Source organism: Peromyscus maniculatus, chromosome 2 (assembly GCF_049852395.1).
Source record: "Peromyscus maniculatus bairdii isolate BWxNUB_F1_BW_parent chromosome 2, HU_Pman_BW_mat_3.1, whole genome shotgun sequence".
In the NCBI taxonomy this organism is placed as follows: Eukaryota; Metazoa; Chordata; class Mammalia; order Rodentia; family Cricetidae; genus Peromyscus; species Peromyscus maniculatus.
In genome coordinates, this window is record NC_134853.1 from 115,668,204 (window position 1) to 115,692,211 (window position 24,008).

Here is a 24,008-nt window from a genome sequence, read left to right on the forward strand (position 1 = left end):
ACCTCAAATGTTTGCCCTTCTAAGTCTTTTGCATCACACCAGTTTCCCCATGGGTCTCGGACCCTACGTCTCCTTGTACGCTATATTAAGAAAAAAATAAAGGTAAAATGTAACAAAATTAACCTGGCAAAATCCTTAACACACGAACACACAAAACTTAAACAATAACTATCTAAAACTCTATTAAGTATTTTAGTGTCTGTTCATCAACTCACTAACTGTATTCTATTGATCATGTGTAACAGTCAGTTATTTCTCTGCTTAAAGACACTCAAGTGACTTCTCGTGGCCACTAGCAGCAGCTAGCAAGGTAGGAGCTAGGTGGCAGCATCAAGGTACCACTTTAAAAAACATAGCACTGATGTCTTTCTTCATTTTACTCGATTTCTTTTTTAATTTTCCTTTCCATTACCATTTAGGAGCTAAAATACCAGGATAAAAATACTATTAAGACTAGAAAAAAGCACCAAGAAAATGAACTTGTTTCCAATTATCTGTGGTAGAGAAAAAAACACATCAAAGAGTATAGGGAAAGTAGAAGCAAAATGATTATCTCAGGTTTAGAAAGGCCATTGCCAAATTAATACAAACAATGAAAAAACTACAAAATGTGTAGACTCTATGACTCAACTAGTTCTGCAAACATCATATCTGAGGTGTTTAGAATGAACCAGCTGCTAAAGAGAGGTGTGTACTTTGTACGATCTCCAAAGAGCCACTTGAAAACAGCCTTTCTTAAGACAGCAAATTCAGGTATATCCAAGACTTATTTTACCTGTCACCAATTTAATGTGAAACTAATGAGATCTTTTCTACCATCCTCTACCTTCTGAATGCTGAGGTTAAAATGCACATGCCACCACCCTCAGCTGGTGTGTGTGTTGCTGTTTTTTGTTTGTTTGTTTGTTTTTAATGTTTTCTTAATGTTTATGAATGTTTTACCTACATGTATGTCTGTGCAGTACATGCATGCCAGATGCTCAGGAGGCCAGTAGTGTCAGATCCTCTGAAACTGGAGTTACAAATGCTTGTGGTCTGCATGAGGTACATGCTGGGAACTGAACTGGGATCCTCTGCAAGAGCAGCAAGTACTCTTAACCACTGAGCCATCTCTCTAGCACCCAACACGTTAAGTTTACAAATCAAAACCAAATAGCCCAAGGCCACTTTAGTAAAGATATTTCTATGGACTTTGACAGTGAACTTGAAGGGTTTTCCAGTTTGTTTGGTTTCTGTCTCATACACAAAAGAAGCCAGAAAATTAAATGGCCAAGGTGAAACACAAGAGTAAACATGTTCTTCCACTCAGTGGCCACTTGTTTAGTAAAACAGCTACTTACCATAGACTGTAGGCGCCAGGCAAGCTGGTATGCTGCTTCTGTATCTTTCCCATCACTCACTCGTACTTTATCAACTGGTTGTGGTCTGTTATATATTGCCTGTTCTGTTGGAATTTAGGAAAGATAAAACACATCTATTATTCTATGAAATCTGTTAACTAGGAAGATATACTATGCTGACTACAGCTGAGCTCCCATGATTCTCATCTCACAATTGTACATTTGATAAGTCACTTAGTTCTCAAATGAATAATGCTGTTAATAAAATGGCAGCCCAATAAAAGCAATTATTAAGAACTAAGTAATTTGTATAACTTCTGGTGAACTGAGTGCTGAGCCCACTTTGCTGACTCTGGCAGTTTAATACAGAAAACATATGTTGTCATCTCTGTGGCTGCGGCTAAGATAGATGAAGTTCCCAAATAGCTGGTCTCTACACAGAGCTTGGGGCACAAATGCAACAAATGTAGAAGACAAAGTGTTCTCAATACACAAAAATGAAACCATCTATCAGAGGCTTTCTGGTTAGCTCTCTCGCTCACCTCCAAAACCAGGGGTGGTGAGGTTCTGGTTCTTTATCACTACCTGCACCCATCACCACTAGCTTCTTCAGAGCTCTGTCACGTGAATTCAGTGATCAGGAAGAATTCATTCTGACATATATATACTCATCAACTTGAATCAGAAAAAAACCAAGAGTGAAAGAGTTTCACTAATTAAAAAATTTGCGTGTGTGTATACATGTGCACAATTGTGCAGGTGCGTACACGTCAAGGTCATAAGACAACTTGTGGGAGTTGGTTCTCTCCTACCAAGTAGATCTCTGTGATGAAACTCGCAGCTCAGGCTTAGGGGCAAATGGCACTGAGCCAGCTCACCAGCCTTGTTAAAATACTTTTGTGCTTTTATTATAATTAAATATACAAGTTCCTAAGTTACTGCCTTCATTTAACCATTGCTAGAAAGCATCTCTAGCAGAAATACAGTATAGGGTGAGTAACACTTCAAATTTCAGATTTTGTTGGATCTTAGAATATGTGCAGAAAAATGTTCACAACATCTAAACTTTTTTAACAGCCATGCTGGTCTAAACCTGTATCTTTTTAAAGTAAATAGGCTATTCTTAGATTCTCATAAATTATTTACTTTTACTTGACAAAGAACTCTGTTAAATTATTACTATTATGTAGATAAAATATATTCCTTTAAAATTGTATTTTCAAAGGGAAACAGTTTAATTAGCAGAAATCTGTTTAACATCAAGTCTTAATGATACACTTATTTCATAATATTACACTCTTTCTCTGAATTCCATATACTTAAATCCACTTGAATTTGAACCATCATAAAAATTAATGGGCGCTATAAGGATAAAAAAATGCCAAGTAAAAGATGTTGTTGGGTTTTTATTTTTACCACATCCAAAATTGATTGCTCCTATCAACTCGAGGTATGTATGAATCCGTCCAATACAATTAACATCCCCACAGTTCTTCAGGCCAGGACGTACTGAGGTCTTATTTAAGTATTTCGGTTTGCATATTTCCCTAATTAAGAGATGGAAGTACAATTATTTTGGATGAATAGAAACATTTAAAAAGGGATTTCTGGGGAAAACTTTTAATATATGAAATACCTTAAATTTTTATTTTCACTCAATGCCTAATTGTGTAACAAATAAATACCCAAGTGTCCTTTTTTCACAAGTAAAATATCTTTAAATAATGCAACAACTTACAAGTACCTGTAAGTGTAATACTGTTACAAATATTCTTCCCAAATACTAAGCCCCATAGATCCCAGGTGTCCCCCAACCTTGAAATTAGCAACTTATTTTGTACAAAAGCAAATTCACTTCTACATCTGTGAATAAAAAGAGCACTTTGGGAATTAAAGAAATTTAGTACTTAGACATCCCCCCTACTTTTTCTTTTTTATAGTACTGGCCTCATGCTGCTAGGCAACTGTTCTAACACTGAGTTATACTCCGTCCCAAGGCTTTCCAATGCTGTTAATTATTAACTCTCAAAAAGTTTTAAATATTGTATATTCATTTTTAATTATAAGCACTTAGTCTCAAAAGAAAAAAGATATAAGTATTCTAGGGATTTCCAAAGGAATTAAAAAACTCCCAATGAAATTAAAAATTCATATAATAATCATATATTTGTTTAATGTACTATGCTAGAAAACACAATATAAATTTAACAGAAACAGAGACCTTCACAAGAGTAGAAATCAATTACTGAGTATGCCAAATGCTGTAATGTTAGGTACACATAATTCTAAGAGAAAGGTTTTCCCAATCCCATCTTAGAAAGGAGCAAGCAGGCTGGCCAGAATCACTACAGCACCTACCTACTTGAGGAAGCGATAGGGTTAAGATGCAGACACTGACCCCGACATTAAGTGACAGCACAGACAGTACTCAGTCACATTTTATTCAGTAAGGACTTATGTCCAATGTCCAGACACTGTTCTAGGAACAAGGGTCTGAGGTGAGTAATACAAAGTTTCTATTTTCAAAGATCTTAAATTCCAATGGAGACTATCAATACATAAAGGAATAATATATATTATGTTATCAAATAACAGCACTAAAAAGAAAAAGAAGCCTAAGTGGATGGATGGATACAGGGCAACAAACAGGCACAGTCTACTTTAGATAGGGTGCTTATGGAAGGTCTCTCTAAACAGACAAAATTAAAGTCCATAAATTTATGAAGTCCATAGAACGTGAAAGTAATTGTGATAGAGGAGAATACTGTAACTTCTACAGAAAAGCTGAAATTCCAGTGTTTCATGAAAGAAAAGCAAACAAACTAAACAAGTATTACAAGAGTAGGAAAAAGTAGAGCTACTAAAAAGTGACAGGAACCTGGCTTAGTCTCCACTTGTCTTCTCCAATCAAAAGGCTTTGCAAGAAGCTCAATAGCCTTGCTCACGCTCAGACAGTAACCGCTTCCTCAATCTTCTTCCCCTCACAACTGAAATGCCTACGGTATCTAAGCACTGTCTAGGCAGTGGGCTGAAGACAACAGAACTGTCTTCCCACTGCCTACGATCCTGAGGGATGAGGGGTGAAGGCAATTGACAAAACTGTAGCCTTTTCCATGGCAGTAAGCTGCAGGACAAAAATAAATAAGGTGCCAGAACAGGGAGGAGCCACCCGCACCTCCCCTTCCCTGAGCAGACCTAAGGAGTCAAGAGCCAGCACCGTCAGCCCTGAAGGCAAAGAAGCTGTGGCCACAGTTACAGCTTTTTAAACAATGAATCAACACAGAAGCTGAAATCGCTTCACCCTAAGTGCGACCTCATCCTCTGGGAACCTTATTTTTCTCATTTGGAAAGACTGTCAAGAGAATTGAAGACGATTTCAATATAATGCATGGCATGTGGTAGAATAATGGTGTTAAGAGTTGGTTAACACTTTAATAAAAACTTACCCTAAATAAAACCAACTTCACCTGCTCTCATGGAAAAGAAAGTTCGGGTAGGTCTCTTTATTTTCAAAACTTTACCTTTCCTTTTTTAAAGTATTACCTGTGTTCTGTTTTGTACTTCATGCCTTTCTCTTTAAAAATAGTTCTTAAACAGTAATCCAAATAGGCTTTGTGTAGGAAACTACTGCCATGTAATTTATACTACCTATGTAATTTATCCTGCTAATTTAAAACCCAAAATTTAACAGAACAAAATTTATTTAAACTAACATTAAGTATGAACAAGTTGTGACATTTCTGAAGTAGAAACTGTTTTGAAGGCCTTCAATTTTGGCTATCTATTCTTTTATTTCCCAAACTAAACCCAAGTATGAACAGAGATCTAATTTAATTAGCATTTAAAAACTGTCAACTAGGCAATGTGGATTAACAGAACGAGTAAGTTGGACTGATACCTTTCATGGGTCAGTGGCTGGTTGAAAGATCAAAGGCAGGCACCCTAAACCTCTATCTGAGAATTGTGCTAATCTGTTTCAAACAGCGAAGATCCCATTTGCCTACTTCACAGGACTGTTGTGAAGACTCAGATGAGAAGATACAGGGCAGCTTTCTGTAAACCACAAAGCACTACGTAAATGTCAATTGTTTCTCCTAAGTATCCCTTACTCTCACGACATCCTTAGCCAAGTCGGTTCTTTAGCGCTTTCATCAGTGCAAAAACGCTTTGTTTAGAACATGGCTGTCTTTAAAAGCCAAGTAAGTTCATGTTACCTGAGTGAAATGAGAGCTATTTAACATGTCAATCTTCAGTAACATTCTAGGTTCTAGCAGAAAGTCACTGCAACAGGACAGGAAAACCCTTGACAGAAGAGAATATAAAGGACAACAGAGAATCCCCACCCAAAGGATTGGGAAGTGCTCTAAAACATTAATAGCGACTATGGATGCCCAAGGCTTATTAATAAGCTCCCATGAACAAGTCCAGTTACTTTCAGCGTATTTAGATTAATAAGGACTATGATCTTTTGGTTTAATAACTGAGCTCATTCCACATTCATAGTTGCAAGCATTGAAAAGCTATTTCTGAGAACAGTCTGCAATACAGCCATGTTTAATGACACTCCTGTCTCTAGGTTTGTCCTCCTTTTATACTCAAATCCATGTGAAAACTGGAAATTCTTTCCTTTCCCAGACAGTAGTGTTTGATAGATATAGCTTCCCAATACTGCCCCAAGAAACTGTCCCCCGCCACCCAGCAATGCTCATTCCCTTCTTCCCAGGCTCACACACAACACAAAGACAGATGTGTTATGATAGCAATGAATGACCATGCTTACCAAAGTTTTAAAGAGGTTCACTATGAGAAACTTTAAATCTTGACTACTGAAGGAGGACATGCGAAAGCTCTTTGGATCTCTAGCAAATCCTCAATTCTGCATGGGCCTAATCAATATACTTCAGTGTATCAAGTTTTTAGAACATGTGCAATATAATTCTTACCACTGATCCAAAATGTAGTTTCTAATTTTCAAATAGCGTTCTGGTGTTTTAGTTTGGCGCCCCTCAAAAAACTCAGGAATTGCTTGCTTTTCTTCTTCTTGAATGATATTTCTATCTATTTCCACTTCTTGCTCTGGTGGCTTAAGCTCTTCTCCCTCATGGCTTTCCTCCACCGTTTGGAAAGGAGGCAAAAGCATTTCATTTCCACTTGAATCCTGCTGACTGTCACAGGACTCTGGAGAAGGGGAGTGCTTGGATTCATCTGCTATCTCTTTTTCATCTTGCACATCGTCTTCTTCAGCCAGTTTATTGTACTTCTCCCTTAATTCAACTGTGTTTTTGCCATTATTGTTCAGTCTTACAGCCCAAGATGTAATTGCTGAGCTTGAACATTCCTCTACTTCACTTTGCTTCACGTTCTGAAGATTCTCCCCAGAAGAAGAAGCAGCAGCAGCTAGTAGGCCTTCTGAGCATATGAATTCTCCTTGGTTGGCTGTACAAATTTTACTATTAGGAATGTCTATAGCAAGATGGTTGCCAGAACTCTTTTGTGGTGTTTGAGAAGTCAACTCATCCAGTTCGTCTGTGATGTCTACATCTTCATCATCAGATAACTTTTCAATTTTTACAGCATTCAAGTTAGGATCAGCACGCCCCCTTAAACAGGATGCTGCCCACACCTTTGTCCTTTCATCTTTTTTTTTAACCTGAAGATCACTGCTGCTCTTCTGAGTTGGTGTTTCTTTCTCCATATTCCACTTTACCTTATTAAGAATCAAAATAGCATCCACATAATATAAAGATTTGAAGCTTAATCACCTTACACAAAAAATTAGATGAAATATTTTTTAAACTAAGTATATGTTAACAGCCATCCTATCTTTACTTGCTTTTTAAACATCCTACAGAACTTGTACATAGTTAGAAGAGCCATTCTGAAACTGTGGATTTTACACTTTCACTATTGACTATATTTCTATGCACTTACCCACCACCAAAAATGAAAACATCTTGACAAAGTTAGAACTGGAAAAAAAAATTTGTTTTGTTTTGTTTTGTTTTTCAAGACAGGGTTTCTCTGTGTAGCTCTAGCTGTCCTGGAACTCAATCTGTAGACCAGGCTAGCATTAAATTCAGAACTCAAGAGAAGTCAGAGCTCTGCCTACTTCTGCCTCCTGGGTGTTGGAATTAAAGGTGTATGCCACCACTGCCTGGCAGAATTAACTTTATATCCTCTTTCATACATTATATCCATCACCCGCACTCAGTCCATACTCATCCCCTAATATTTAGCCTTCCTTGTGCTCTTTTCAACATGTTATACTGCACCCATGCATACATTTGCTTACATATATACATATATTACTGACTAGATCCCACGTATGAGAGAATACCCAGTTTTTGTCTTTCAGAGATAGTATGGTTTTGCTTAATACTACATATACATTCCATCCATCTTCCTATGAATTTTATAATTTCATTTTTCTTTAAAGCTGGATACTATTCTAACACACACACACACACACACACACACCAAAGTTCCATTATCCAATCATCTGGTGATAACTAGAATGATTGCAATTTTTTGCTATACTGAATAAAGCACACCTAGTAAAGCACGTTATTTACATTAGAAAAAAAATCTCATTTAAGGCATTTCCAAATATCACATATGCTCCCAGATCTCAAATAAACACAGTTATAAATTCTAAATATCAAAACAACACAACTGGGGCTGGAGAGACGGCTCGGCAGTTAAAAGAGTACTGCCTGCTTTTCTAGAAGTCCCAGGATTGCTTTCCAGAACCCACATGAAAGCTCACAGCTATCCTCTAACTCCAGTTAGAGAATCCAATGCCCTCCCTCTTCTGGCCTCTGCAGGCACTGGAGACACTGTGGTCTACACACATACATGTAAGCAAAACATCCACACATATAAAATAAAAATAAAGCATCCTAATTTTTTTAAATGTACACAGCTAAATACAGAACAAATTATTTGAAAAATTAAGGAACTAGATCATAACTACTTTCTGAACAAATTTATTAAGATTTTCGGACAGTTCTTGTAACAATAAAAACCTGTCTGTTTTTAGACAGATTTCATAACCCTATGTTAGCATTTATACCCCTTAAACTCTAAAAATTTCCACAGGTTTCTTCTACAGCACAAATATTTATAGAAGAATAGGTATTTTCCAGAGGAAGTATTAGGCTGCTAACCATTGCCTCTTAGGAATACTATTGGCTTTAAAGACTGGAATGAACAACTACTTTCCTGTTTAACACAGCAACTTTCAGAACCCTGAAGAGGTGCTGGAGCATGGCAACATGCACCATCAGCTACAATGTGCTCAGCTTCATTCTCAGTCACCCATCATGAGCTGCAGCTAGGAAATGGCTGCTCCAAACCGTTTTTAAAAATTAAAAAACAAAAAGCAAATAAACAAACCAACAATCCACTGGGCCAGACAGAAGACTTAGTGGGTAAGCCAAGCTTGACAAGATGAGTTCAATCACTAGTGCCCACATGGTGGAAGACGAGAACCTATTCCCAAGTTGTCCTCTGACCTCCACACTTCTGCCATGTGGCACACATGCATGGCCACATACACACATAAAATAAACGTAATCCATTTTTTTTAAAGATCCAAAACACATACATGTTGTAAATATAAAGTACTTTAGCTATAAAAAGTATTAACAATAAGACTACTTAGATGGAGGTAATGATGCATGCCTACATCTCAGCATTCAGGATGACTGTCATATTGTTCTAGGCCAGCTGGGGCTATATAGTAAGATATCCTGTCTCAAAAACAACAAAAAACAAACAAACAAACAAACCCCCTCAAAAAACCCAAAACCAAAACAATCCAGACTATATTTACTGTCTATATTGAGTATTTGTTTTACTAACTTCATCCAAAATTTTATTATTATTTAGGATATCTGTACTCTGCTTACCTTATTTTTAAAGTACTGTCTGGCGTAACTCTTCACTTGTAAAACTGTGCGACTTTCAACTAGTGTTGCGATTTTGGTCCATCTTCGGCCAAATTTAGCCTGTAATCAAAATGGAGACAAATTTGCTTTGGAGTCCTTACTCAGTAATATTTCAAACAGTAGCCACAAAATAAAACTCGATTTATTAGACTATGCTCTTAAAAATCAAAATCCATGTTTCTTTGACTCAAGAGTTCCGAAAACTAAACAAAATGACTTACAACAGCCCAAAAGAGAGGTAGGTGACATTTTTTAATTTTTTCTTACAAAATCAACTGGACACATTCTACACGAATTGCAACTTTTAAACTCAGACTTTATACTCTACAATACCTTTTAAGTATCCTACAGCAAACAATCTATACTGGGTATACAGTGAAACGAGGGTACATAGTGCAATGACTTTCAAAATTCAATGACAGATGAAGTAGACCAAGGAGCCAAAGGCTATGGAGCCAAAGGCTATGCCACACCCTGGGCGTTCCCATGGAGATTTCAAGTGCAAAAGAGAAAATACACAATTCTAGACATATGGTGGACATTTAGATACCAAGTCTAAACCTTATTTAGCACATAAATCTTCACTAACACAAGATATTTCCCACAGTAGACCAACAACACCCCCCCTTTTTTTAGAATTCTTAAAGCCATGAAAAGCAAAACAAAAACAAAACAAAAAACAACTAAATACAACCCAGAAAAACCTCCTCAGACTCAAACTACATACCAAGTAGCCATATCTTGTGGTAGTAAAATATCTTTAAAGATCTGACCCAGATGGTAGAGCTTCATTTATGCACTTATTTCTGTTATTCAGATGGGCAATATGTTAAAACTCAAAGTACTTCTGAAAAAACTGTTATAACTTATTTAATAGTAATACCTAGCTTGTATTAACTAACTGAAGAATAAGTTCTTTTTACTGTGGAGTGAAGGCCAATGACTTGGTATCATGAAACACATTTAGAGACAGGAGGGACCTCAATTAATTGAGATCTTTTGGGATAACAGGGCTTGAACACTAAGAAAATGAAAGACAAACTAGCAAGAGGAGCATAGAAAATATCTATCAGTTTCAAAGTGCAGTAAAGATATAGCCCCACACTAAAGAAACAGAAAGAATAAAATCTTCCTTCAACATCAGCACCACCACATTCCCTCACAAGCCTGAAACTGTATCAATGGATAAAAGTGGGCAACACAACAATTGTCCAATAAATCAAAGCATTTTCTTCTGTAGGAAATCATTCTGTTTAAATTATCTACGAATCTACATAAATAAGTTCTCATCTGCTTACATATGGGCCAAACATCCCTATGATATACAGAGAAAAGCTAACTGATGACCTCGGAAACGAAAGCGAGACTTATTACCCAATAACTTTAGGTTAAGTGTGAGTTCTGAACACACAAATAGGTCCCTATAACCATCACTAATGCCAACAATAAAAACAAAAGCAGAATCTTTAAGTTCACAAACTATGAACTTGCAAATATGAGCATATGCATATTTAGTCTTTGATAAAGAGCAAACATCGAAGTTATCCATCCTAAATAAATTGTTAGACTGTCAGACAACAGAAAAAAAGCCAACATAACTATCATCGTATAGAAAAAAAAAGAGGAAGAAAACCTCCAGATAAGTTTATGTATTTGTATTAAAACACTGTAATACACAGCTGCCATTCTACTGACTAGAAAAATACCAACATATTTTACTTCTCATAATTTGTATGTAATTCATTTATTAAAATGTTCTATACATATCATATACTATGTATAATTTATATACAATCTCAAAATCAAATTTAGTATAATTGAGCCACATGTACCCTAAATGAAAAAATACAACCTACTCTTGATAGTTTAAAAATTCATGGTTATTTTATTAAACATTTCGTCATGTTATGAAGTATTTTTAGTATTTGAATCACACACATACTTTTTATTCTTCGTAACTTATACGTTTAAAAAGATTTCAGTGATACATTCATACAAAAAATGTTTCTGGTCTTCAAATACATGTTCTGAAAAATGTGGATTATGCACAATGCTAAACAGTTGAATGAAAAGGAAAGAATTCAGCTTATCTCCTATTGCAAGTACACAAGGTTTTTTTTTTTTTTTTAATTTTGCTTCTAGAATAGTTTTACCTTAAGTTAAAATATTCTCTACTTACCAGTCCTTGTTCAAACAGTTCTTTTTCCTCTACTGTCCACTTTACTGAATAACTGGCTGGTTTTGTAGGAGAATGTACCCTGAAAGAAAAAAGAGGAATTGCAAAAAAAAAAAAAAAAAAAAAAAAAAATCTGAAATGGAACATTCTATATTTATGCAGCTAAAGGTTATAGACCAGTAGTTCTCAACCTTCCTAATGCTGCAACCCTTGGATACAGTTCCTCATGTTGTGATGACTCCCCCCAACCATAAAACTATTTTCATTGCTATTCTGTTATGAAGCGTAACAATATGTGTTTTCTGTTGGTCTTAGGTGATCCCTGTGAAAGGGCTGTTGGAACCTCCAATGGGCTGTAACCCACAGGTTGAGAACCAGTCAGTCAGTCACTTGGCTAAAACCAAGACTTCTAGTCTACTAAAAAAGGAGGGGAAGGAGGCAGCTACTGCAGCTGGCACCTAGACAGTAAGCTTTACCTGTTCCTTATCTCTACCACAATGAGATTGAAATAATATATATAAACAATAATATATATAAAACACACACACTATATATATATATATATATATATATATATATATATATATATATATATATTCCTTGCATCTGAGTGAAGACAGCACTAAAAGACATCAAAGGAAGTCTCTCTGGTTAACAAATAGGCCTCCTCAGACTGAAGACAAACAGCAGCCATTAACATATTCTCAATGCCCAAGATTTTAAATCATAAAAATATGGCATCACATTTATTGCTTTTAAATTCTGTATCATATGAAATTAAAGCATACTAAGGAAGTTCTCCAATTTCATCAAGCATCCAATCCTCTCACTAACTTCACTTTATGTAGTAAAATATAAAAGCCAAAGTCTGCTCAGTACTCAAACTTATGTTTATAAATAATGACCATTCTTCCAATTAAAAAGAATCTAGAATCTAGATCTAGAATTCTTTGAGACAGGATGTTGCTATATAGTCTTAGTTGGCCTAGAACTCACTATGTTCAAGCTGGTCTTGAACTTGTGGGTTCTGATTCTGCCTTCCAACTATTGGGATTACAGGCATGAGCCACTAAGCCCAGCCCAATTTTACTAGGTAATTTTCAGAAGCCACAGATGCAAATGAAATTGTATGTAACAAATTTAAAATTATCAGACAGAACAGAAATCAAGTCAATTAGTAATGTATCTTTATGATAGGACGAACTGCTGATAGACATTTAAAAAAATTCTGGCAAATAAATAATGGCATAAAAGTATGTATTCTAACATCTGTGCCAAAAACATCTTTAAAATAAAAATCCTGTCCTTTGAATCAAGACCGCTTTCCCATTGACTATATCTAACTGTTAAGAATTTTCTTGTAATTTTAGCCGGGCGTGGTGGCGCACGCCTTTAGTCCCAGCACTCGGGAGGCAGAGGCAGGCGGATCTTTGTGAGTTCGAGGCCAGCCTGGGCTACCAAGTGAGCTCCAGGAAAGGCGCAAAGCTACACAGAGAAACCCTGTCTCGAAAAAAAAAAAAAAACAAAAAAACAAAAAAAAAAAAAAAAAAAAGAATTTTCTTGTAATTTTTAACTGATCTAAAAAGGTTTTAAAGGGGCTGGAGAGATGGCTCAGTAGTTAACAGTATTCAATTGCTTACCCTCCTACCAGGCTACACTTGCCTATAACTCCAGCTCCAATGGACCTGACACCTCTGGTTTTCATGGCACTTGCACTCACACACCCATAACCAACCATGCAGGGACACAAGTGAACACACGTAATTAAAAGTAAAAAGGATTTTTATTTTTTAAAAGGTTTTAAAAATAGAAAATAGGTACATACATGATTTTTGCTGTTTTCTGCAGACTGCACAAGGAAAAAAAAATAGGAAGCTTGTGAAGAAGTTCCTAAATCTGCAATTCAAAACTTTTAACAATACTATAATTGATTTTACCTGTTTGTGTATTTTTTATCATCTTCCTTTTGATTAACCCAGAATTTTCCTGGAAGTGATTTGTTAGACAAATAATACCTACGTAATTATTAAGGAAACTTAATATTAAAGTCATAATTCTTATATAATATTAAGTACGCAGACTGGTGAAGACATTCAAATGTAATCAAAACCTATTCTTCTTGAAGCTTGCCCAGGGCTGTGAGTCCATGCTTTACATGTTACCTGTAGGAATGATCACATATCAAAACACAAAACACAATGCCTGCACCACAGCAATGCTGGTTTCCCTTCTCTTCTCTACCACAAGTGACTAAGAAAAGTAGCTCAATTTTTTTCTTTTCTACAATTTGAATAGTAAAATAGATGAATTTGTTGTGCTGGCTAAATTGGGAACCATTGTTTCCATATTTTTAAAAGTCACAGTAAAGCGTTCAGGATTCTTCTATACACTAATACAAACAACATCAATTTTGCTAAGAAACGGCCCCCTCAGCATTGCTGGAACTAGCTGCTAGAGTCTCCTGGCAATTGGACTAGGACTCATCCTGAGTACACAAACTGGCTTTTTTAGAGCCCATCAGCTACGGTGCCATGCCTTACTCAGCCTTGATACAGGGAGGAGGGGCTTGGGCCTACCCCAACTTTGTATGCCAGCCTGTGTTGAATACCCAAGGGAGGCCTTACCCCCTATGAGGAGTGGGTAGGGGTGGGATAGGGGAAGGTGGGAGGCAGTGGGAGAAGGGAAGGAAGGGGGAACAGTGGGCAATATGTAAAATGGGAAAAAAAAAACTTTAAATAAACAAGTAAACCTTAACAAAAAAAACCTGTTCTCTTAAATCTGAACTATTCTTTATTCAGCAAATATCAACTACATGTCACGTTAGGCTATGTACTAGAGATTCTCCTTATCCTCTAAAATATATTAAGAGTCTAAATGCTTAAGTTTAATTCTTACTTGTTTCTACATCTGGAAGTAAACAAGTGACTACTTGAGTGTTCAATAACCTAGAATTGCACTGCTCAATATTATGGGTACTAGTCAAATGTGTGGATCAATCATCTGGAAAACAACTAGCATTAACTGAGATGTAATGCTAAAATAGAATGTATCATGGATTCTAAAAACTTAGTATGAAATGTTAATGATGTTTTCATTTGGGGATGGGGACATGGCTCAATCAGTGTCTGCTATACGATCTTAAGTATCTAAAAAGGATCCCTAGTGTTCACGTAAAAAGCTAGGAGCCGTAGTTTTGTGCACATACAATCCCAGTACTAGGAGGCAGACACGGGTGGATCCCTAGAGCCTCTGACTAGCTAGCTAGTCACATCAGTGAGCTTCAGGTTCATAGGAATCCTCACCTCAAAAGATAATTTGGAGAGTGAATAAAGAAAACACCTGAAGTCAACCACATACAAACATGTGCCTGCATGCCCGAGAGTACTCACACACACATGCACGCACACACACACACACACACACACACACACACACACCACACAATTTTCATATAAGCTAATATTTTTAAAAAAATATGTTGTAAAAAATTCTATGGTATAAAAATTCATTTATTTTATTTTAAATGAGGCTATTAGGAATTTGGAAATTATATGTGCTGCTCATTAAAAAAAATAATCTAGGCAATATCTGGGGAGAGTTACGGAGTAAAGGGCTAACCAATGGCAATTAAAGACATAGAAAACATTCTTAAATTAACAGAAGCAGTTGGGAATAAAATAACAGAAACTCTGGATTAAGCAGTGGACAGAGAGGGCTGGAGAGATGGTTCAGCAATTAAACACTAACTGCTATTCCAGAAGACCTGAGTTCGATTCCAGCACCCCGTGGCAGCTCTCAACTCTAACTCCAGTTCCAGATCTGACCACATTATCTCCACAGGCACAAGGAACACAAGAGGTTCACAGATATACATGTAAACAAAACGCACACATAAATAATGATAACAATAATAGTGGACAGATATCCATAAAATGCATATGAAAAAGTTAAAAATAAGCCACTATTCATTAGTAATCTTTAAAAGCCAGAAAATCAGAAATTACTAATTTCTTAAATTTTCTGAAATTACTGATGTCCTCTCATTTGACATAAGAAAACTGTGTCTAAAGAAGTTACACTGAAGCCAGGCGGTGGTGGCGCACACCTTTAATCCCAGCACTTGGGAGGCAGAGCCAGGTGGATCTCTGTGAGTTCGAGGCCAGCCTGGGCTACCAAGTGAGCTCCAGGAAAGGCGCAAAGCTACGCAGAGAAACCCTGTCTCGAAAAACCAAAAAAAAAAAAAAAAGAAGTTACACTGAAGTCAATCAGGATAAGCAGTCAGCTGCTGAGCGAAAATAAAGACCTACAACCTCTGGGGTGGGGGATCAATTATATTTTGTGTTTTTCATTTAAAATTCCTCTCATATAACATCTGTAAACTGCAGAGTATAATGTGAAAATTTCCACATGTTTTAATTGTGTGCCTCACACAGATAAGTATCTCTGAGTTTTAGCTTTTATTACTTTGAAAATGGAGGCTTAGAATTAAGGTTCTGGCTTAAATATTTTATCATTTCTATGTAATATGTACACTCTACATGCAGACACGGCTGACAACAAAAACACTGTGTCAGTCTCAGATGCAGCAGTAAAAGATGCTCATTTTTGCATAGATAAGTGACATGAAATTACACAATTGAAGTCTGTGGCCAAAAAGTCATCTAGTAATTACAAAGGCCTCTTCTGTAATGTTTGCACTCATCCATTTTTAACCCTGAAACCTTTACTCGTCTCATAACGATGAAGGATACTCTTCTTCCAACAGCATTTTCTCAATGACAGCTCTGTTCTCATCACTGATGGTGCTATCCAGAGTCCAAGGCTATTTAAAAGAAACAATGGAATGTATAACTCTATATATTTCATTACTTAAAAAGTTATCTTATTTCGTTGAGTGAAATAATATAAATGATAACAGCTACAACTCACTGAATGGGCACACAGCCACATTTTGACTTCCACAATCACTCTGAGACAGGCATACATAGTCCACAGAGGCATCTGCAGCACTGGTGGCATTTTCAGTGGAAGAGAAGAAACCTCACATTAAAGCCTGTTGGATTCCAAGGCTCATACCCTTACTTGTAAGCAGTAATAATGGCTGCCATTCACAAAAGAACTCCTAGGCTTCAGGCATTTTGCTGAACACTTAATTTGTTTCCCAAACCCAATTCTGTTTTTTCTAAGCCACATCCTGAGTAAATGATCATACTCATTTCAATTCTCAAAGTTACAAAATTTTTAACTCCTATCCCTTCAAGCTCCAGACTACTATGGTCACTACCCATATAAGATCTCCCTTTGAATGTCTAACTGGCTTCTCAAATGAAACATATTCCAAACAGAATTCAGTATCACCTGTCTTCATCTGCCTTTCCAACTTTGCAAAGAGCACTGTCAACCACTTAAACAGCCAGGAGTCATTATGGATTCTTCCCTTTCTCTTCCATTCCCACACGCAATCTACTAAACAGTTCTACCTTTAAACTCTAATTTAAACTTGTCTAATTACATACACCTCCTCTGGAACATACAGGACCAAGCCACTATCTAAAAGCTTGCTTGGATTATTGCAAGTGGTTCCTAATCAGTCCCTCTGCTTCTACTCTTGCTTCCCCCTAGTCTTTCCTTTACCACAGCACCCAAAGCATATTTGACAAAAAATTAATCCACTAGTCTGTACTGAAAGTTATAGAAATGTTTCAATGATGTCTTGGCTTTTGCACTCACTATTCCTTCTGCCTGGCATGTTAGTTTTTTGTAATTCATTTATCCATTTGTTACATTTCAACTTAAATGTCACCTCCTTGGTCCTTTATTGACTTTTCCTCAAGTATTTCCCCACCCTACTAACCTCAGTCAACACTGCTTATTTCTTTCACAGTCTACATGGTTTGTCTGCCTATTTATTGCCAGACTCCTGTTTTGTCTATAGACTTGATGAGAGCAAAGTCCTAGCTATCTTGACGACACTCTGAGTGTTAACCTGCCCTACTGTCTGGGATGGTATGTATGCAGTTACTGCTAAATGAAGACGTGAACTCCGTGATTATGCCCATCTTTCACTTGAGGAAACCAAAGGTGACAAATATGTGGAATGGGAAAGATCTACACCTAAATCAAACTCGATCTAAATTTCTAAATTTCTCAAGAGATCATTTGTTTTAATAGTTGAAAAAAAAAAAAGGTTCCTCTATTGTTAAAGCGTTTCCATATACTACCTCTGTGATTGTAGAGAATTAGACTTAGTTAAAAAAGGAAAAGAGGCACTCTGGGCAACTAGCAGCAGTGTGAAGTCACCTGACTTAGCATACTTACAAGACAGCCATTCTCCCTTCTCCACGTTGAATCAAGATAGTGATCGTGAAAAATTGATGCTGTATGATTTTCCTCATTTCTGTAGTAATACAAAAATTAATAGAAGAGTGATATTATGTTCCTTTACAGCTATAACTCACACAGGACAGGGGCTGGCTAGTTGTTGATGCTAAGCAAATCCCTTCTCTCCTTAACAAAGACTGAACACTACAACGTACCTGCTCTGCCTTGTAAGCCTGTGAGGAAAAACTAGGATGCAGCACAACCGCCCCAACATGCTGCGCCCACAGCCACCACCTGAGTCTTGGCTGACTAAGTCTACATATGCACATACAAACTATAGCTAAATCTTCTAGAAATATCAAAGACACAAACCTCACCACCCTCAAAAGGAAGAAAAAACAAAATAAAACTAATGTACGAAGCAAAATAAAAACTACTGAAGAAATTTAGTAACAACTTAATTTTAAAAGTAATTTGATTTGGAAGTTTCTGGATCCATGAGATCAAAGTTTACTAATTTTGTCATTTTTTTCCATTGAAATAATAAGTACAATATATGTTTCACTTGCAAGACTGAACAGTCAGGTTTTGGAGGGTCTCAAGGTATGATATCAAATTCAAACACACAAAAGGTAAATATAAATTTACATTTCCTAGTGAAGTTATTGACTTTTCCTGACCTAACCTAGTGCTAAGACACTTACTCTATGGACTGAAAACATTCTCTCAACTGTTGATACTGAACAGCTTTAAACTCATGTCAACCGTGAGTCCAAGGAGACTAATAAAGGCTTCTACGACCGTGTCTGCAGAAGGAAACCTTTGTACAAACAACTAGGTCTGCCAAGAGTTCAAGAGGTGGGCCTATCATTTCCAGTTCACGGCAGAAATCTTTTCACAATATACCACCGTGAGGATTAACAACACAACACTGTGATATATGTATCTCAACACCTATCTGAATCTCCTTTACATGAGTAAGCTTAAAACAACCTTTCCTCCCAAGTCTCCCAGGCTTCCAGTTTCCTCTCTTGCCTGCGACCCCCCTCCCCCGAAACCTCAATCTCCCTAACGGTCCAAGCCAGAAATCTAAGTTTGCTCCTTTTTCTTCACAACCCAATTCAGTCTGCCCCCTTTCTTTCACTGTTTCCACTCTCTGTTCCAAGGGCCCACAGTTGCACACCTTAAGAGCCTTCCTAGGTCAGTGCACAAGAAAAAGCTGGCAAGCCATCAGGATCATCTTCCTTCACCCTTGTCCATTTATCTCCATCAAACACACACACAAGGTTTATTGTCTGTTCCACTTTTATGACAGCAGGGGCTTCATTTTCACATTGCTATGTATACCCAGGGGGTGACATACAGAATGTAATCAACAGTTGAATGAATGAGTAAACAAGGCAGGTAGGTAATGGACTAGAGGTCTGTAATAGTTAAGGAATGAATACTTTACCACAAAACTACCCAGGCATGGTGGTACTTAACTGTAATCCCAGAACTTAGGAGGTAGAGGCAGGAGGATGAGGAGTCAGTCCAATACACAGCAAGGCCAGCCTGAGCTATATGAGAATCTGTCTCAAACAAAACAAGATGACACAATAAAAAACAAACAAACAAACAAAAAAAAAACCTTTACCTTAAAACCAACTGAAAACTGAAGGTAATAACATAATCAAACTTGGATGTAACAAAGACTTAACTTTAGGGGCGAAAGGGGACCAAGAAAAATAGTGGTAGAAGAAATAATTATAAAAATACCACAGAAATACAGCAATGAAAAAGCAGTATGAGCAAGAAAAGTGTTGTTTGAGAGGATACTTACTACCAATGGGTCTTTAATAACTGACCTGACCAGATGGGGGAGTAGAAAATGGGGTGACAGAAATGGGAGGGAGTTCAGGTCTGTGCCTTGAGAGTGGCTAGATGCTGCTGTCATGTACTGAACAGCGACAGATCTTAAAGAAGGAAGTCGATAAAGTGATGCTGAGGTACTTGTGAGACACACACAAGCTGGTGGCTTCCAATTAAGAGTCCTGATCTGAAGCTCAGAGGGAGAGGTGGCTCAGTGAAGGAATAGGGAAAGCAAGTATTAGGTGGAATGTAAGGAACTGTATCTTTCTACATCAGAATGGCAGAGAGCAAATCAACTTAAAAGAAATTAAGTCAGGAGAGATGCCAGGCTCAGAAATATCACTAGGTATGGCAGAGAGCACAAGACTTATGGAAAAACACCTTTCAACAACAAGGTCTCTAAAAGCATACAGAAAAGGAAGATGAGAAGAAATAATAGTTGAAGGAAAACCAAAATGCAATGTTTCATTTTTGTACCTAGCTTTCAGTACGCACTTAAAAGCATTATGTTTCAAATTAATCCTCAAGAACACCTTAAATGCTATTGTCCCCTGTGATACCACACCTTAAGGGGCACCAGTCACACTCAATTCAAGATGATTCTAACTCCAGCATTACAGGGCACCATTCCGTCAATAATACTCCTTAAGCAGTGGCTGACATCAGGAACCTTCATAATCCTGCAAGCATGGTGAATGAGGAAAAAAAAAGGAAGGACATGACTGCTCCTAGGCATGGTGGAGGAGAAAGTTTATTGTAGATAAAAGGGAGAGCATGGGCAGAGGTTGAAACATTTGGCAGAGTCCAGAGTGAACTTGACCCCGAGTGGAACCAGGTGAGGAGACAGAGAAGGGAGAGGAGCCACCAACCAAGAGAGTAAAAGGTAGACCAAAAGGACCAAGTAACCAAAATGGCTGGATTATAAAGGGAAGAGCTGGGGGAAGGGAAGTCCAGTCCTAGGGCTGGAGGAATTTAGGGTAGGGCCCAGGGTATGCCAGCCATAACTTGTAACAGGTAAGGACTGAGGGATGCTAGGAAAACCTGGAGGAGTTCTGGGGTTTGGGGGTTTTTGTTTGTTTGTTTTTTCCTTTTTCAAGACAGAGTTTCGTTGTGTAACAGTCCTGGCTGTCCTGGAACACACTCTGTAGACCAGGCTGGCCTCGAACTCACAGAGATCCACCTGCCTCTGCCTCCCAGGTGCTGGGATTGAAGGCATGTACCACCACTGCCCAGCTAATGTCAATGGGCACCTCAGCCACTTGTCCTGGGTTTGAGACCTAACACATAAGGTTAACCATTACAAATGCCACCAGTAGACTCTTGTCAAGAAAATGGTACAACAAGAAAAAGGGTGAAAAACTAAACACAGCCAGAAAAGTTAAGATAAACCTATGAAAATGGCATAGAGCCAATGCTCTCAGGTAATGCTGCCTGAACCCAAGGTGAATTCATTCCTTTATGAATTCCAAACAACTGTCCTTGCCCACTTAGCTCACTGACTTGACAAGTCTTACTGACTTACTTAAAAACCTCAAACTCACAAGCACTTGTTTAAGACTGAATAAGTACACCAATGTAAAGAACTGTTGTTATCTCAGGCTACCCGAAATAGCTTTTCAATTGTTCTGCTGAAGAACTTCAGAGAAAAAATAATCAAATGAACTTAACTACCCCTCACGTTATTATCACCGTTGTAAGAGTTCATAAACGTCCCTTATTATGGTACCTCATAGGGGAGGACTGGTACTCTTATACAGTTGAGCAGCTCTCCTGTCAGATGAATTTTACGAGACTGCCACTATACAGGACCCAAATAAGCCAATATTAGTAACAGCACACAGGTCAACAGCGTTCTAACGAAGTTTGCTGACAAGGTACAAGTAATGTAACTGGCTGCATTTACAACTCAGGTCTTCTGGCTTCTACCTGAGTTCCCACTTTGGCTCCCATTACTTAAAAGGAGGGATAATTCTTACTGCTAAAGCAAGGTGTCAAATCAGGTTCAGTTTAAAACCACACTGCCCGTCCTGCAGGCACTGGTATTTAACAACATCGCTCACTGGATCTTCACTGTATTATCCCTAAAACTGTAGAGAACAATGTCGAGCATCTTACATAGGCTAAAGCATCTTTCGCAATTACTTCATCGAGGCTCACAACAGAAAGACAGACACCTGATTCTTGGTTTCCAAGCAAGTGAGCAGAGGCTCAAATGCCTTGGCCACGGTCACAATGACAGTAGACAGGAAGAGAAATGCAGAAGGGAAACCTGAATTGTCCAGCTATAAAACCTGGACCCCACCCCCTGAATTAAGCTGCCGCTCCGCAAGTTTTCACAACTTTCTCTGCGAAGAAGGAACCAAACGCCTTGACCAAGGTCGCTTGCGGACGCAGAACCAAGTGTCTATGAAGTCAGGTCCCGTGGACTAGACGCCCGTGTTCAAGTTGCTGTGAGGGGCCTGAGACAGAGCGCAAGCAGAAAGGAATCCGAATCGGAACGCGTCCACCGCATTCCGGGAAGCAGAGCAAAACAGTCTGGTCCCGGCGGCGCTCAGGCCACGCCCCGACCCGCAGACCCAGCCGACTTCCGGCCGGGAGCAGCCCGAGTCCCGACGCCGTCCACGCGGACCCGGAGACCGCATCCTCCGGCCCTCGCCTAGCACCGCCTGGCCCGCAGGACCCCGCTCCGCGCCTCACCCCGGCTGTGCGGCCGCCACCACCTCTCCTTCCACATCCACATCCGCCTCCTCCGCCTCCATGACTGCACCTGACCCGGGCGTACTCGCGAGATCCCGCGAGATGCAGCCAGCCGGGCCGGGGCCGGGCCGGGGGCGGGGCCTGCAGTGTTGCGCACGCGGCTGGGGAGGCGGGGCTTCCGGGGAAAGGTGCTGGCTGGCAGGAGAGACCTGGGGAGATTGACTGTGAAAAACTTCCCCCCAACACACACACCTTTCCACCCTCAGTTCCCGTCCAGGCCCCTGGACACTGGGGTATCTCACTTCTCTCACGTGTTATTTGAGATTACTCACAGCAGGTATCTTTCCTTTCGGACGAGAGACCCTACTTTGTGCGTGTGGCAACGATTGCCTCTGGTTCTATTTAAACACACACACACACACACACACACACACACACACACACACACACACACACACACACACTCGTATTCACTCGCCTCCCACAGTGAATTCTTAAAATGACCCAGTGGGATAGGCGCAGGTTTTATGGATTTTATGTCACCGATAAGGAAACAGGCTCAGAAAGTTGATGTGATCGTCCAAGCATAGAGCTAGGAAGACTAGCCTCGTAAACTCTGTCCTCCGAGTGCTCACCCTATACAAATCATTGCTGGGAAGCAAAGAACTTAAGGTTTTCCAAGAAATTAGATACCACCTCTATGTACTTCTCTGCCTTAGAATCTTTCATATAGTTAGAATCCTTGGCTCACGGTCTTCTCCGCTATTGGACTGTGACTTCCTTAAGGACAAAGCCTGTCTGGTAGTCCTTACACCGTCAGCATTCAGCATGGTGTCTCACACATAGTAGGAACTTAATAAATGTTGAGCGTGTCGATAAAGTAGGCTATTTCACACCTCAGTCTGAGAGTATGATGACAAGAGATGGGGAAAGAAATGTGTAAAATGAGTGCCCGGTACTCAGGAACCGAACAGTGTGAGGTTTAACCTCAAGACAACCTGGAGCTACATTTTCTGAAGTTCTGTTTTGTTTGTTTACCTATTATCAAAGGACTTATCCAGTAACCAATGCTAACAGCTCGCCTGACACAGAATAGGCATTTAGAGATGTCTACTGAATTTAACCTGGGAAATGCAAAATGAAGACATTCGTCTCTAACTCAGGTTGAAAAGAACCAAGAAAAAAAAATGTCAGCGAATATTGCAGTACCCACTACTCAGGCAGGATCAGGAATGGTGCCTATTTTCATTGCACCGTGTGAGAAGCTGAGGAAGCCTTGACTGAATGTGTACAGAGTGATTGAAATCCCAAGTGAATGTGTATTGTTATGTGTACAGCCATATCAAGTACCCAATGCCTCAGACCCATGGAGCAGCCATCCCAGTCGGGGTCAGGCTCAGAATGGCAAAGCCTTCCTGTGGTCCAGGTAGGAGTGTCTATGAACAATTGACCACCGTGGGCAAAAACTAGAAAGTGTAGCTTCTTCCTCCTGGGTGTTTACAGCTTGAGACTGCTTCCCTGCAGAGACCTCCTAGAGACTAGCTTACTCATACCCCTGTGCTGTACATAATAATGGTGCTGAGGTTCTGCACTGTGGGCTCTGTGTTGTGGGTGGAGTTTGTGTCACTCCATCAGAGTGTGCTCAGCCCACCTGACCCCAGCTTTTTTGTGTAT

The 24,008-nt window shown here is 38.8% G+C and overlaps 1 protein-coding gene across 6 annotated transcripts in view; it reads right to left on the reverse strand.

Annotated features, from left to right (window-relative positions):
* Mysm1 (Myb like, SWIRM and MPN domains 1) overlaps positions 1-22,455 on the reverse strand; it is a 40,735-nt gene extending 18,280 nt beyond the window's left edge. For 3 of the 6 annotated variants that reach the window (XM_015992856.3, XM_006974019.4, XM_042271414.2), the window contains exons 1-11: positions 22,335-22,455; positions 17,784-17,862; positions 16,217-16,287; positions 13,403-13,480; positions 13,291-13,314; positions 11,469-11,547; positions 9,251-9,349; positions 6,284-7,047; positions 2,757-2,887; positions 1,341-1,444; positions 3-80 (exon numbers count right to left, since the gene is read on the reverse strand). In XM_015992856.3, the coding sequence (XP_015848342.1) occupies positions 3-80; positions 1,341-1,444; positions 2,757-2,887; positions 6,284-7,047; positions 9,251-9,349; positions 11,469-11,547; positions 13,291-13,314; positions 13,403-13,480; positions 16,217-16,287; positions 17,784-17,862; positions 22,335-22,396 (1,569 nt within the window). In that variant the 5' untranslated portion in view covers positions 22,397-22,455. Of the gene's footprint in view, positions 1-2; positions 81-1,340; positions 1,445-2,756; positions 2,888-6,283; positions 7,048-9,250; positions 9,350-11,468; positions 11,548-13,290; positions 13,315-13,402; positions 13,481-16,216; positions 16,288-16,394; positions 16,475-17,783; positions 17,863-21,363; positions 21,389-22,334 lie in introns of those variants that run through there. The other 3 variants (XM_042271417.2, XM_015992857.3, XM_006974020.4) reach the window with 3 other exon arrangements.
* Positions 22,456-24,008: the final 1,553 nt, after the last annotated feature.